This window comes from Antedon bifida, chromosome 4, assembly GCF_963402885.1.
Source record: "Antedon bifida chromosome 4, ecAntBifi1.1, whole genome shotgun sequence".
NCBI lineage: Eukaryota > Metazoa > Echinodermata > Crinoidea > Comatulida > Antedonidae > Antedon > Antedon bifida.
Genome location: NC_136229.1, coordinates 9665290 through 9681610, shown reverse-complemented (window position 1 = coordinate 9681610; position 16321 = coordinate 9665290). Strand labels below are relative to the sequence as shown.

Here is a 16321-nt window from a genome sequence, read left to right as displayed (position 1 = left end):
AGAATGGTTGGAAACAGCAGCTATCTGCTACTATTTGTAGCCTGTATGTTGGCCCTACCAACGTATACCGTGTCCACGGCTGAAATTGCTTTCTTGCCACCGGAGGCAAGACAGATGTTTAAGGATTTCGGTAGATTGGACATCGGACAAGTTGAGAGAAATGTCACCCACATGACTGGTATTTTGAAAGATATTTTAGCAAGGCTACTCGCGCCAGATTACATAGACGCCATCAAGAATGCAAAAGGTGTATCGGAAGAGTGTAAAGACAATTTTCTGACTTACATTGAAGATAAACAGAATGACGAAGATTATGCAAACAGAAGTAAGAACCTAGGCCTAGGCTTATTTTATCATTTATTTTTTTGTATTTAAACCGGTGATCTACAAGCTTCTTCTTGCTTTCGGTACTTGTTATATACTTGCTGTACTAGTAACCCATACATCTTGTTTTAATTTGTTAATTTATACAAAATCTTTATTTTCTATGGACCAGAAATATTTAATTTACCGGTAATTGATATTGTATTATTTTATACGAGTGAATACAAATCAGTTCAGTTATCAGTTATTGGGATGATTCCCTGTGATTTTACCTATTTAGTTTATACTAGATACCGTAACTCTTACGATTTGAAATTATCTTATCAAATTGATAATTTGATAAGCTAAGCTCAAGAATGCAAGTAGAATACATATGATTCATGATAATATACCGCCACAATTTTAATTTACCAGTATCTTCCCCTAATTCGTTTTTATGACAGTCTTAATTATGGTATTTAAAATGTCTAGAGTGGCCATTACCTTCTGTATCTGTTACTATTGCTACAGTAGGCATAGGCATACAGAATGTAACTTCGTGGACTTTCAGCTTGAAAATAGAACTAATGTAGCCTTACAAAACAATACATTATATAAAATAAACGACTTACACACAATGTTCGTTAAGCATATCCTGTTTCATTTTATTTTAGTGTATTACTCTAATGGTGACCGAGATTTTATGAGGAATCTCTACAGGTTTAACTTTGCTAATTGGGGCAACTATGAACTGTGTACTAATGTGTATGAATATGCCAATGCACCATTTAAGACCAAGCAGTGTGCCATTGGTATTCCTTTTTATGTCGTAAGTTGTAAAGAATATTTCTAATTATGATATTGACAATGCATAAAGGTGTTACATCACAATTTATCTGACTAACCATGGAAACAATACATTAGCAGACCAGATACAAAACAAAGGTTGCACGCCCTAATTCATACTGTTATCGGGCCTACTGTTCAAAATGTTTTTACTGTAAAACACGATTTTAAATGAATTCGAAAGATTGAATACTCATGCTCGTGTACTAAATAACTAGTTCTTACGTTATATTTTGTACTTCTGGATGAAGTATGAATCCTCTTGTCGAGACAATCGTTAACTGTTTTCAATTGTAAAGGCCTACACGAAAACAGTGTTTTTAAAGACTTTGATACCAATATTCATTCAAGCCTTTTTTAATCTTCATTTTTATTTTAGCCTACAAAGACGGCAATCTGTGTCCCAGCATCATGTAGCAAAGCAGATGTCAGACTTCTTACGATAGCCGGTAAGTTAAATACACCTAAAATAATCCATAAATTCAGATGTAGAATATATGCATTTTATATAAATCTAAAATACTGTATAAGCATAAACTTGAATGGTACAATAGTAGTGAGGTTTAAAATGTATACTTTTTAATTGAAAATGTAACCATAATTGGTGCTGGAGAAAAATAATCAAATATAATTATTATATTCTTTGTATACCTTTTCAGTAATCGACGAGCGTCCTTTGCCGGATTTGTTGGAGATAAAGAAGAACGGATATTACGAATGTATTGACACGGTTCCTTGGTCGGCTGGTGCAATTGTATCAATGTAAGTTGCTGTATATACTAATGTCTTAAATAGAAGTGATCATTTGTGACACCACCATTCAATGGGATTCTCTATTAAGGGGACACTTTTCCGTGAAACGAACGAGGGCAATATAGACGACATTTATATTGACAGGACAACGGTTTCTCTTTATCAGAGATTGTTCTAAATTAAAAAAGTCTTATTTATATACAGTACTGTATATTTATATCGTGCCTTTGTATATTTCTGTACTTTAGGCTTTATCTTGATTTTTTATCTTCTGTTACATATACTAAGTAGTGTATGGCACGTACAGGACAGATTGAATGGACTAAAATAAACCAAATTAAATTCGCCATTTTATTCCTCAATTTAGCTTTAATCTTAAGATGACTAATAACCAATGAATCCAATCTCCATAGAGATCCACTTACACACATTTGTTTTGTGTATAATACAAATACACAAGTTTGCAGTCCATATACTCAAATCTATATAATTATAAAGCAATATTATATATCTCTAAGGACAATCATATCAGTTCTAGCTGCTCTTGTGATTGTTGGAACAAGTTTCGAAATGGGAAGAGGGTGGTTTCAACAAGAACCTCAACTACCAACAGGAAAACCAAACCCTAACGCTCAGCCTATTACAAATCATGCTTACACAAAAGACGACGATTTACCGAAAGAATCAGAAGAAATAGTGAAGGCTAAAGATGGGTTTGAGCTTGACGACGACTACAAGCATCGCAGCAGTGAGACATCTTCTGGTATTGGCACTGATTCAGAAACGCTTTCAGATGACCGAAAAGTTGATGACACTACGGCTATACGCATGGAAGTTGTTCAACCTGCATTACGTCAAAACACGTCATGTGAAAGTATGCCCTTTTATTTTACTTATTAACATTTCTGTCAAATACAAACAAATATAAAAGACAAGGATATAATTGTACAATCCAAAGCGTAAGTCCAGGCTTTGAAAATATATACAATTTGTTGTATTATTTTTTTTTAGAGTTCATTACCAAATTCTTGATGTGTTTCTCTGCAACAACAAATGGAACAAAAGTTTTAAATGTCAGTAATTCTGGAGGACAGTTAAATTGCTTAAACGGTATCCGAGTCTTAAGTATGTGGTGGGTGATTCTTGGACATTCACTTCTCTTTATATTAGGCCACATAGGTAAGTTAAAAAACAGATTGTTTATTTTGTTATAGACCTACCATCATTATTATAATTATTATTTAGGTTTTTCATTGTTATAATTTAGTTATATATAACATAAATGTCATGACCACATTTTGGTAATGTATGCAAATCAGTAAGTTGCAAATACTCTAAAACATTACATTATTTATATTGTGTGTTTGATTGGCAAATTCAATTTATGTTGTGTTGTATGGCCACACTGTAAGCGTGCGTACATGATGATGTCATATCACTACCATGTTTGGGGTTATCACTACCATATTTGGGCACATCACACCTTTCATCAAACTAGTTTGATAGTATAAACATAGCTTAATAAAAGTAAAAATCAAATTTACTCCAGAATCATCGTCTTATTTTTCAGTACGCCATTAAATGAAATGGAGCGTTTACTAAATTGAACATGTTGTTTTCATATCTAACTTTGGTTTTGTTTTTCATTTGTAATTTTAAGTACTTTGTAAGTAAATGAGCAATTTAATTTATCATTTTTAGATGATTATGCGTACATTGACAGAATGATTGGACAATCATTTACCTTTCAAGCAATTACGAATGCGTCATTTTCTGTTGACTCATTTTTTGTCCTAAGGTAAGTTAGTTTAAAAAACGAAATAAAACCAATCAGTTTTATGTACAACATGGTAGCAATAGCATGATGCACACGTCCGGACTATAATCCGTACTCGTCATGGACACACATTTATGCATTTTACGTCATTCATTAGTATTTATTCAAGCATAACGGATTGTTACTAGCGCCATCAGATTTAAATACCCATTCCGCCTGCCAATTAATTACTGACATCTTGTGCGTTTAAAAAATACCGGTAGTTTAACAAATTGTTTGTTGATTTTGCCATTTCAAAAAGTCACATAATTGTTTATCAAGAATTATTATTTAATGAAGAAAAACAATACATAATGATTAGCCTGTTTTCTGTAAGACAGTTAGACGTAATTTATTATCCATTTTTACAATAGAAATCACTGTTCTACTTTTTTTGGTAAAAAATAGTAAAATAATAATTAAAATTGATATTTCACATCTTTCAATAATTCGCGGTATGTTGTTTTATTTTTTCAGTGGTCTTCTTCTTACCTATCACACTTTCAAACATTTGAATAAAACCAACGGTCGTATGAATTGGGCTTTGTTTTATTTCCATCGATATTGGAGAATAACACCTTTATACATGATTGCGATTGCGATACACGCAAATCTGTTCGTGTACTTTGGAAAGGGTTTGTCAATGATTGGATTTGCTGAATATATGCACTATGCTTGTGAGAAATACTGGTGGACAAATCTGCTGTACATTAACAACCTTGTACCCTTTCCAGGAAATCTCGGTGAGCAGGTAAGAATTTCTCATTAAGGCCGGTGCACACCGTACTGAACAATTTTGACGCGACAAACGATGTCAGTGTATAGACGTTTAGGCGTCAGTTTGTTTTAACTTAACTTCAACGCGGTGAATTCGTTTGAGTTGCTTCTTGGGCATCTTGTTGCTTCGATTTGACGCTTGCCGCGTGTCGCCTCGTGTGTTATATTCAGTGTGCACCGGCCTTTAGCTGTGTCCACACTTACTAGAGTTAAGCTACGTTCACACTGAGCGCGGATTCCGGTTCGGTGGCCGGAGAAAAAATCGTGGAAATGGGTTTAGTGTTAAAGAATAGAAGCGTTCACACTAACGCACACCGCACGGATTTGATCCGGCGCACGGATTTGGAGCAATGGATCTGAGAGCCATTTCTTCTTTTAAATCGTACGGATTTTTCGCTCTGACCAATCAGTGTTGAGCTTATTCCCTATGTACAGCTGACCCAAGGCCACGGATTCCGTCGTGCAATACGTGCGTATGTGAGCCCTGGAAACGTAAATAGCACGGATTTTTCTCCGGACTGGGATCCGGTCTACATTATTTTTTTCCTATTAATTAGGTTAAGGCAGAAACCAAACATGAATATTCATGATGTGACGGAGGACCATGGAAAGAGTTTTCACGCGGTAATCGAAAATGATATAGCTGCTGCAAAAACACTCACCAACATGTAGCCGTGCCCTTCGTACATATACTATTAAAAATTGAAATTGATTAGGAATTTGACACTATAGTTTTCTAACCCTTCTGAAAAAAAAATTACGTTGTAGTTTCAGACATATCAATATAAACTATTCCCTACATACATGGGAAAATATTTGAAACAGCTAATGCAAAAAAAATAAATAAACAAAAACGCTATGTTGCTTATGTTTGTGAAATATTTATTTTGTTGACATCCAACAATGTACATTATTACATTAATTAAATTAATTAAAACTCACACATAACAATTATTCATGTGTTTTATAAATTAGTTTTTTGTTTGTTTTTGTGGTAATTAATTTATAATTAAAAGCTCCATTTCAGGCAAGATCATTCTCGTCACAGGATCTATTGTTTTCTACTTCAAATCTACTAGAATTTATGTCGGTTATGCTGGTCTGTCTGTCAATCTACGGTATGTCGGTCTGTCCTATGTCATACGTCTCTAAGTAGGCGTATTCTCATATACATAATGGTACTAAAAACACTAACGAAATACGGACACTTTCAAATAAAATATATAATAATTTATTCAATGACGTGTGGCTTTAAATATATAAATAAGGTAAAGTGGGTTTAACTCGTATGAATATAACGGCATGTTTCAGTTTAGCACAACAAATTATCGATTAATCTCCCTCCGACAATATCCGAGACAAGAAGCTTGGAAATTCACATAAATCACATTAAATGAATGAGCAGGCCGATGGGCTTAATGGTCAGTTATCAACACACAATTGCTTAGTAGGGGTGTGAAAAAAAGCAAATCATTCGGTAAGAGAGCTCAGAGCAAAAGGACAAACTGTCTATAAGACATCAATTGATGTTATTTGATTACATGTTATTAAGCAGAAAAACAATGATGATTGTTTTATTAGTTAATTTTCGTTCGAATTTAGTTGATGTTTTAAAACTCTTTCTATTTCAAGTTTGGCAATAAATAGGCCTACATGTATTTTTTTCACTGTTTGTGCACAGTACGTCACGTTGATGTTAAGTACCAGTACCATAAGTCAGAAAGGCAATCTCAGTTTGAACTCTGCAAGATTTTAACCCCATCATTGTATGTCAAATTCAAAGATGTACCGTAGCGAATTCATAGCAAAAAGCAAACAGTCTGTGATGACATCGGATTGACACTGCGCATGCCTGCACATTGGGTTATAGACCATTCGCTTCCATATGGGCACACCCACTGATGGATGGTAGCTCTTCTCAGTGCATTCATCCGCAATGGCAAATAACCTTTGTCGTCACAGACTGCCTACGATTTGCCACTATGACCCATACAATGATGAGATTTCTTTTTTTTATAAAATATACTAATGTTGTACTATCTTAAGTTCACATGGTAAAACAGATTTGTATAGTTGTTAACTAACATGATGATGATATGCACTGCATGATGTTGTACATGTCTGCATTAATACCTTAAAAAACCATTGCCAATATGCCTAATTCTGCATTATGCCTTCTATGGCATGTTATGATATTAAAGACACCTTTTTTACTCTCTCCAATTAGATGTAATTTCCTTCATATAATTTGCAATGTTTCACATCCCTATTTCAGCAAAAGTAAGTTAATAAAAACACCACCAAACCCAGCAGTCATACCCCAAAACAAATAACATAAACCATGTTGCAAACCGCACAACAATACAACAAATATGTCAAAAGTTGAAAAAAAGAGTCATTGAATAATTTCAAAATTCACCTACCGAAAATAAACACACTTATCTCCCCCCACAAACCAACCGCCATTAAGCCACACAAAAACCATTCCTGCAAAGATAAGCAAATACAACTTTTTAAAATTAGTCGTTATCAACCTCTAAACTTTCAAAATAAGATAATATCAATACTACTGACCAATTAAAGTCATAACAATTTAACATTCATTTTTCACAACTTCAAGATGTCTCACCTTAACTAAAAACTTAGAACATTCCAGGGATAGCTAGATCTACCCCTAGAATGAAGTTGCCCACCGTGTCTCTTTGGTTTACAGGTGTTGTAGGAGGTTTTAAGACTACATGGCGGGTCTCCTCTTCATTAAATATATCATCAAAGTCAGCCTAAATAGAATAAGTAAAACAAAACTGTATAATAAGCAACATTATTTTTACCATTAATTAGGTCATCATTTTAAATCAATAAGTTCTATATCAACAACTTTTTTTATTGTATACTTACTGTAAATTCGATAGTGTTGGTTTTGTTGTCTTTAAATCCTAGTTTTCCTCTTAATGCATTGAAGAAATTAGTTTTTGGTAATACAATCTCCTTCACTTCCTCGTTCCCTACCCATGCATTACGTGCTGCTCCTTCTCGGCCAGGTTGTGCAGTAGATGATTGTCCATCCGACTCTTGTTTAGAATCTGAATAGCATTGATAATTAAATATTTTAGTTGTAAGTTATGTAATTTCTATTAATATTGTTATTCACTATAAAAATCATAACTATAATTGATTTAAGAGATGAATAATACTATCATCATACCTTTTCCCTCTTTTTTCTTCCCCTTTTGCTTCTTCATTTCTTTTTTCCTATTCTTTTCCTCTATCTTCTTCTCCATCTTTTCCTTCTTCTGTTCTTTCTTTTTTTCTTTCTTTTTCTTCTTCTCCTTGTCTTTTTTTTTCCTTCTTCTCTTTTTTCCTTTCTTTTTCTTTCTTCTTTTTTTCTTTCTTCTCTTCTTTTTTGTTCTTTCCTTTTTTCACCTTCTCTTCTTCCTCGTCTTCCTCCTCCTCAACAAACCTTTGGATTGGTGTTAAGGTAATGATATTGTCTGCTGATTCGGACTTTAATAAGTAAACAAAATGGTTATGTTCATCTGTAATTAAATTACCAATTATAAAAGCCAAAGTAGTACTAATAATAGTAATAATTACAGTGTTCTTTTGTCCTTTTTCTTTCTCTTTCTTCTCCTTCTTTTCTTCGTCTTTCTTTTCCTTCTTCTCTTTTTCTTTCTCCTTTTTTTCTTTCCTCTCTTCTTTTTTGTTCTTTCCATTCTTCTCCTCTTCAATTTCCTCCTCGTCTTCCTCCTCCTCACAAAATCGTTGGATTGGTGTAACAGTAATTATAATGTTTGCTGCTTCAGACTTTAATAAGTAATAAAAACAATGGTTATGTTCATATGTAATGAAATTACTATAGAAAATTAATGAAAGCCAGAGTAGTACAGTACTAATTACCGTGTTTTTTTGTTCTTTCTTTTTTTCTTTATTTTCGCTAATCTCCTCATCTTTCTTTTCCTTCTTGTCTTTCTTCTTTGCTTTCCTCTCCTCTTTTTTGTTCTTTTCCTCCTTCCCTCCCCTCTCATCTTCTTCTTCGTTTTCCTCCTCCTCATCAAATTTTTCGATTGGTATCACATTAATAATATGGCCTGCCACTTCAGTTATTTTCAACTGTAATTAAATTGATATTATAATAAATGAATAAGTAATAATTATGTTAATAGGGCCTAATACTCTATTAATATAATTATTAATTACCGTGTTATTCTGCACTTTCTCTTCTTTCTTTTTTTCTTTCTTTTCCTTCTTCTTCTCATCTTTCTTTTCCTTCTTCTCATTCTTTTCCTTCTTCTCCACCTCTTTCTTCTGCTTCTTCTCATCATCTTTCTTTTCCTTCTTATCCACCTCTTTCTTTTCTTTCTTTTCGTCCTTTTCTTGCTGCTTCTTCTTCTTCTTTTTATTCTCCTTGTTATCAACTCCTTTCATTAGGTATGGATTAGTCAGCGTACTCGTTGTGTCAATGCTTGTGAGAGCACTTGACTATAATGCAAAGAAAATATAAAGTTATTGATAATACTTACCAGGCATAAGAAAATTATAAACATTCTGAGAGGAAATTGTTAGGCCTAATTATTATTATTTGTTCATACCTTTTGAGCATATCCATCGTAGAACATTTTAAGCCTTTTTTCAGCTTCACTTGCAGTTGCCAAAGTCAACTCTTGGTCGTAACCATGACCAATAGCTGCCAAAGCAGCAGCAAAGTTGGTGGCAAATGCAGTGTTGGTGGCAGGTACATCTGTAGCGCTGGTGGCAGGTACATCTGTAGCGCTGGTGGCAGGTGCAGGGGCCACTGGTATCACCTATAAAATTAATTTATAACTCATCATTTAATCAAGTTTAATCAATTTAAGCGTTTAGTAATCCGCTGTTTACGTATAATAAACTAGTTAATTAATATCATTGTACATAATAAACAAACAATTCATTCAAACAATAAGACCAATAATACTATTTAAATTTAATTTAAATAGTTTTAATTATAAGAATACTTTATTAAAAATGTAAGATTCAGTTTATCATTAGTTACTTGAAATAAATGCTTTATCACCAATTAAGAAAAAATCAAATACAAACTGTTATGTAAGTTTAATTATGAAAACATACAACAAATAACAAACACAACATTGACAATTATAGTTTTGTTAGTTGTATTAAACCAAAACAAATACACTTGGATAATTATGATTATTATTAAAACAGTAACATTAAAGAGAAAAAGAAAAATATAACAATAAACACACAAATATAAATATACACAGCAACACAAAGTTTAGTTTATTACAACAACAATAGAAAATGCAGTAAAAAGTAATACTTTATTACTATTATGTAACTACACTATATTCAATGACAATTAAAGATAATGCGTATTAATATATCTTAAACGTTCAAACACAACAAAAGAAAAGCTTCAATTACTATACAACTACAAGAAACAAAACAAAATTAACAATTCACTCAAAATCAGAACAATCAAACAAACAATTATGAATTAAATATATTTATACAAAATAAAGATAGTTTACCAGTAGTGTTGTTTAGTTTTGATCTGAAAATATCTAGCCAATATAGGCGAATATGACCATAAACAAATATTTATACAAATGGCAAAGAAAGCAGGTTCGGCTGTACGTACATAGTCATAGGCCTAGTAGTAGTTTTGTTAAAATCTTTCACTCGACTCGTCGTATAGCAACGCACAAACAAATGTGATGATATTATTATAGGGTAGGCTATAGAGGCCTACTAGGCTAGGCCTCTAGTGTTTCTTGGTTGAAAATATATAAATATTACAATAATAATTCACACCAATTTGAAAATTAGGCTAGGGCGGCCTATTATTTATTGTTTAAAAACACCAGCAGCAGGTTTAGCCTAGGCTACGTTCCTAATCGTAGTCTAATCTAATCCAACACCATTTGCGCAAGGATTTCGCGTAACAAAATCAAGTGCGCCGCTCTGAGATTCTGCGCCTTCCGTGATAAGAGCTAGTAAATAGAGACAACTGTCGGGCCTAGCTAGCCTCAAACTTGACTTATAGTCGAAAATACCGTTAATTTATCAATTATATTAATATCTGCTCTGGTACTGCATTAAATATATTTAATTATTATTAACTTACCAAGTGGACATTTGCGGAATTGTTTGTGCAACAGAGCATTATTCAGTAGCAAAAGATTCATAAACAACAAGATAAGTTTGTTTCATCAGCAATAAAAATAATAATGCAGAGTAAACAAACGACGTAACCAGGTAACAAATGCGCGTTGTCAATCGGTGCATCATGCGCGCGCGCTCAAGCTAATCGTCGTTTTGTGAGAGTAATGTGACGTCAACTTTCTTATATTTTGCCATCCATCCATGTTACGTTCAATCAATACGAAATTATCAATGTGACATTATCAATATTTTATTAATCGACTTTTAAATAATCTTGAACCAAGTAAAGAATGATAGTATAATTCATTGGAAATTATTCTAAAAAATTGCATGATCTGTACTTTTAAATTATCAAAAAAAGATATTTGTCAATGCGTAGCAACAACGCGAAAGCAGTTTATTATTATTAGCCGGTCTTATGTTTTTACTTAATTAGCTAGCTTGGCTCTAGGCCTAATTCTATTATTATCTTTCCTTTATTTTTTGTTTGGCTGAAAAAAAAATTTTTATTATTACAAATAATTAAAAATGTGTTTGTTTTTATTATAACTATCTGTAGATTCACATTCCCAGACGAAGACCTAGGCCTCTTAGTTACATAAAAGAGAAAGGGCTTCGCGTAAACAAGTATCGCGAGCGCGCAGATGTTCTCACTGAGCAACGAAAGAAAACAAGAGAGGATCTCTCGGCACCCAGGGCTAGCATCAAATGTTTCTTTTTGAACGACTAATTACCGTTAATTTTTGAATAAATAATATCTCATCTGGAACTACATTAACAATAATTTAACTATCAACTTACCAAGTGGACAGTAGTAGCGTTCTCCCTACAGCAGAGCATTTTTAGCAAATAGATAATTATAGCAATACGTTTGTTCATCAAAAGAGAAAAGTGAAATGTGAAATAATATAACATACGCAGTAAACATACGTAACCAAGTAACCCACGTATAAACTTGCGCGCTTTTCATCAGCACATGCGCAAAGGCTATATTCTTTGTAATAAAGCGCGATTACGTAACTTCAACTATGGTTTGACAACTTCTAACTTTCTTATGTTTCTTTAAATGTAACATCCACGTATGACTATAATATAATTACCAATGAACAACGATTACAATAATACTAACTAACTAAATTTATATTTACCGTTATTAGTGCTTGTCATGGAGTTGGTACCTTGCTAATGATATGCAGTTTTTCGCAATCAGTCCTTTGATATTCTTACTATTATGGAAGTAAGTATTCAAATAGAATATCTGTCTGACATGATTTTCCCAACTTCTGATTCGTGGTATTGTAACTTCTGGATAGTACTCCGTGGCTTTAGTATTTTGAATATTGGGTCCTAGAGCCTAATTGTTTAAATTAAATGTTGAATTTTATATCAAATGATACCAGTTATGATTTCCGAAAAATGTTCTTTAAATTGCGATAAGTATTATATATACGTGGAAGAAAGTATTTTCCTAGTTTTCCTAACATATATGTGGGGTTAGATGATACAAAGAAACATTTGTATATGTTAGTTCCGTCGTCACGACATGGACATACTAATAATTATATAACAGAGCTGAATTTTTTAATTTATCTTTTGTAATTTAACTATTTATATATACTATTTACAGGAATTGGAAGGCGGGATTTGCCTCCATATCTAGCTTATGTGTATTGTCATTTGCTGCCACTGCTTCTATCACTAAGTATTGGGGTTTACCAGCGGATGGTTCTTGGGACAATGCGTATGTATTTTTAGATCAATATTTAATTTAAAACATAAATTACAACAGTTAGGTTATAGAATAACGTAAAATCATTTATGGAAATTTAAAGCACATAGGAGCCTAAACAAGAAGAGAAAAGAAACTCATGTTAAATTAATGATAATTTACTAATTATGTAATAACCGAAAATTCGAGATACTTATAGCAATGCTAATTGCTATAAAAGGTTAATCTATAAAAAAGGCGTTGGAAAGTTCGGAGATGCAAAGCATTATGTGTGTCACGATATCTCATCAAACAGCAGAACTGGAAAACCGTACTTCAGCTGTAAAATTAAAACAAAATTAGTGCTGCTCTGTTTCAAACCTGCTCTATCTACACTATCAAACTGTATGTCCAAAAAATTGATGTGACCATAAAGGACACGATGATGTCATATCACTACCAAACTAGTTTTATTAGTGTTTACAGAGGTGCTGTCATAATTGGTCATAACAATTTTTGTTATTTTGTCCAAATTAATATACGGAACAAACTTCTGATTCATAGAACAGAATGAGTCTTTAGATAGAAAGCTGTTTTATGCTGTTTTATTTTTTTGTATATGCCGTTTGATTCCTAACCATTCGCCATAATTGTTTAATCGAGGTCCAATTCAACACAAACAATTTTATATAATAATTCAGATGAAAACAAGAATGATTGCAAACCATCACTATACACCGAGGCCCTAATTCAGTATACATTTTTAATTCCCATAGCAAATACAACAATCGAACATATGAGTCGGAGTACCCGGATGGCGACAGAATCTACGGAAAGCCTTACTGTCGGATTCCAGCTTATTTGGTTGGCGTTTCTCTTGGTTACATCTTGTACAAAATTGATAAAAAGAAGCTGAGAATTCCAAAGGTATTTTTTGTTATCCAACACAAATTGTATACAGAATTTCCAAACAAATCAGTGAAGAAAACTTGTCTTTAGAATAAGGGAAAGTTCATTTATTTGATTAGTATTGAATGAATCAATCGGGCTAGCAGAAACACGTCATTATAACAAAAAAGGAAACGTATGTAGTGTAGGGCGACGCTACAGTAGTTCACATGGGATGTATGCTGCTGTCAGCAGAATCGATACTGTAAGCTGTTTATTTCGCTGAAAATGATACAAGTGTATCTGGTAGACGTGTGCGTTGTTTCGCAACATTTGAAAACATTTAGGAGCAGTTATAAACAAATTATCTATCTAAGGCATGTCTTTTTTCATTGGAGTTCTTGTGATGAATCATGAGATTTGTAGAAATTGTGAAAATACTGCACTGCACTGCACCAGCTGAGTCAATGTTACTTATTCATTCATGTTTTCGTTCAGTACCGTAAATTGCCTTTGCAAGATAAATGACGAGTCGAGTCTTTTTTTGTTGCAGGTAGCTATTCTTCTAGGCTGGTGCGCAGCCATTGCCACCGGCCTTGCTGTGGTATATGGACTGTGGAATTCGCACAAGGGTGAACAGCTTCCACAAGCATCTGCAGTTGTTTACAATACTTTATCACGATTCGCTTGGTCGGTAGCAGTAGCATGGGTGATCTTTGCATGTGTTACCGGTTATGGAGGTAGGAATTTTCAAGTATATAATTATTATTCCACAAATATTTTAATTTTTGACCTCAATTTTAAATATTAACAAATGTATCAAAATCAAAATTAACCTACTTTACCTAATTAGGCCAAATGTTTAAAAATAACTTTTGGGAGTTTTATTATTATTCCCTGACCAGAAATTGATTTTCGTCCAACCAAATCGTAATTCACAACGTTCTGCCACTTAAATTACGCGTTTTGTTTATTACTATGCTGAGAAAATAATACGTTCAGCCCTTTTCCGAGCATGGTCCTATAAATCTAATTTATAGGTCCATGGTCCGAGTAAGCATAGCAAATCTGTTCTAATATTTCAATAAGCCTAAGACAAGTATACTGGTATATTAGATCAATGTAGCTAAATCTGATTACACTCTCATTTTTTATTCGAGGCTTTGTAAATAATCTACTATCGTGGGGTGTTTGGTCACCACTAGCACGGCTTTCATTTGGTGCTTACCTCTTTCATCCTATCGTTATATACGCCGTTATACTTACCTGGAAGACTGAAATGCATTTGACAATTCCTAATCTTGTAAGTATAATACTAGTTTAGGTAATAATAAGACTCAAGCTGAAGAACAAAAGTATACTTTTGTTTTTATCTTAGAACGTTATGATACACAGATTGTCCTAAATGCCAATAACAAGTTGCAAATTGGCTTCAAATAGTTATTGTTTGGAACTTTATCGAAACTACGCACTGATTATTATTTTCTGATTCATCTTAATAATATAGTAGACCTAAACTGAAAAACATTGATGTGTTACCGTATTTGTTGACAAAAATTAGGCACAGTTATGCATCTAAATCATAGTTCAGCAATAGGCGTTTTTCCGTAAAGAAGATTAAAGATTTCATGAACCACACCCTATTCATATCTCAACACTGACAAACATTTTTTTAAAAAAGCAATTTGTCGTTGCCCTTTTTTTTACTAACTATTCTTCTCAATATCTCTCCCACTTGGATTTTCGTAAAATAAACACATATTGCATACTATACCTTACTGTACATGATATTCGAGTCACAACACGCCAATATCGAGCCTTTGTGTCAAAAAATAAGTGTGCGCATGTTCAATCAATGTTACGATGCCCGGTTTTTATTCCTGATTTTGTATTGCTTGTGTTTCAGTCTATTTTCTACATTTCGAACATTGTGCTATCGTACGCTGCAGCCTTTGTAATGTCAATACTTGTGGAAGGACCATTTGCTAGTATGGAAAAACTGATGTTTGGGAAAGCCAAAAGAGAGTAAAATAAAGAGAATAATTGATAAAGTCATCAATTCTATAAAACAAAAAATAAATAAAGCATACTAGGTCGTAAGTGATTATAGAATTCGATTGTTTTTATTTAAATTATAATAAATTAAGTAAATATTTAAATCTTCATTTCATTCAAATATATAAAATTAAATCAAATTAAATTTAATAAGTGAAATAATTTATTAATGGATATAAATAAATAATTATAAATATATATAATTATATCTATGTGAATCATAAGTTTGGTAATTTATACGTAATTAAGTGTATTTTCTATGGATTAGAGATTCCAAAATAAGAGATTGAATTAAATTACACTGTTTCTTGTCATATGATTAAACTGAACCAATAAAACATAGATATCGTCGTTATTTTGTTGGTTTTGTGTTTTTTTTTCCTTGTTTGTGTGTTTTTTTTATTAATTTGTTTGGTTTTTTTTGGAGGAGGGGAGGGGACCTAATGGGAGGAAAGACTACAAATGTATGTGTGTTCCTAAGATTAAAAAAATTCAATACAATATTGTTTATAAGATTCAATGCACATAGTCAATAAAGCAAAGTAATAACAAATGAAACATCTCTTCATATTCCAAAAGTTGTTACTGTGTGCATGCAGGGATATTGGGAGGTGTTTCCTCACTCCCCACCTTAATACACTTTTGATGGTTTCTAGATCCAAAATACGACCGTAACTCTCTTCTGTTCGGTAGTAATAAAGCACATTTATACAATTGTGTTACTTGTTAGGTTTTAAATCCAACAGTATCTGTTTCTGTCACAATAACTACAGAGGTGACGTAATCAAGTATGCTGCCTGGAACGTAGAGACAACATTATTCTACTGGAATTCCCAGTCTGTCGCGAGAGATAAATGGCTGCTGGATCCATGACATCATCACCGAAGATACTATTACTATAATTAGGTGATCATTTAGAATAAAATGATCACCTATTGTTATTATAAACTGTTTTATCGCTACCTAATTTTGTAACATTAGAAAGTGCGCGCGTAAACGGCGTTTGAAATTTT

At 32.9% G+C, this 16321-nt stretch overlaps 1 protein-coding gene across 1 annotated transcript; it reads left to right on the top strand.

Annotated features, from left to right (window-relative positions):
* Window positions 1-3: 3 nt before the first annotated feature.
* Window positions 4-15391, top strand: LOC144839167 (nose resistant to fluoxetine protein 6-like). The gene is made up of 14 exons (XM_078694482.1): window positions 4-325; window positions 978-1132; window positions 1529-1598; window positions 1809-1911; window positions 2421-2776; window positions 2914-3081; window positions 3604-3700; window positions 4196-4469; window positions 11815-11894; window positions 12285-12398; window positions 13142-13292; window positions 13807-13993; window positions 14414-14556; window positions 15160-15391. The coding sequence occupies exons 1-14, from the start codon at window positions 4-6 to the stop codon at window positions 15280-15282; spliced, it is 2343 nt and encodes a 780-aa protein (XP_078550608.1). The 3' UTR covers window positions 15283-15391.
* Window positions 15392-16321: the final 930 nt, after the last annotated feature.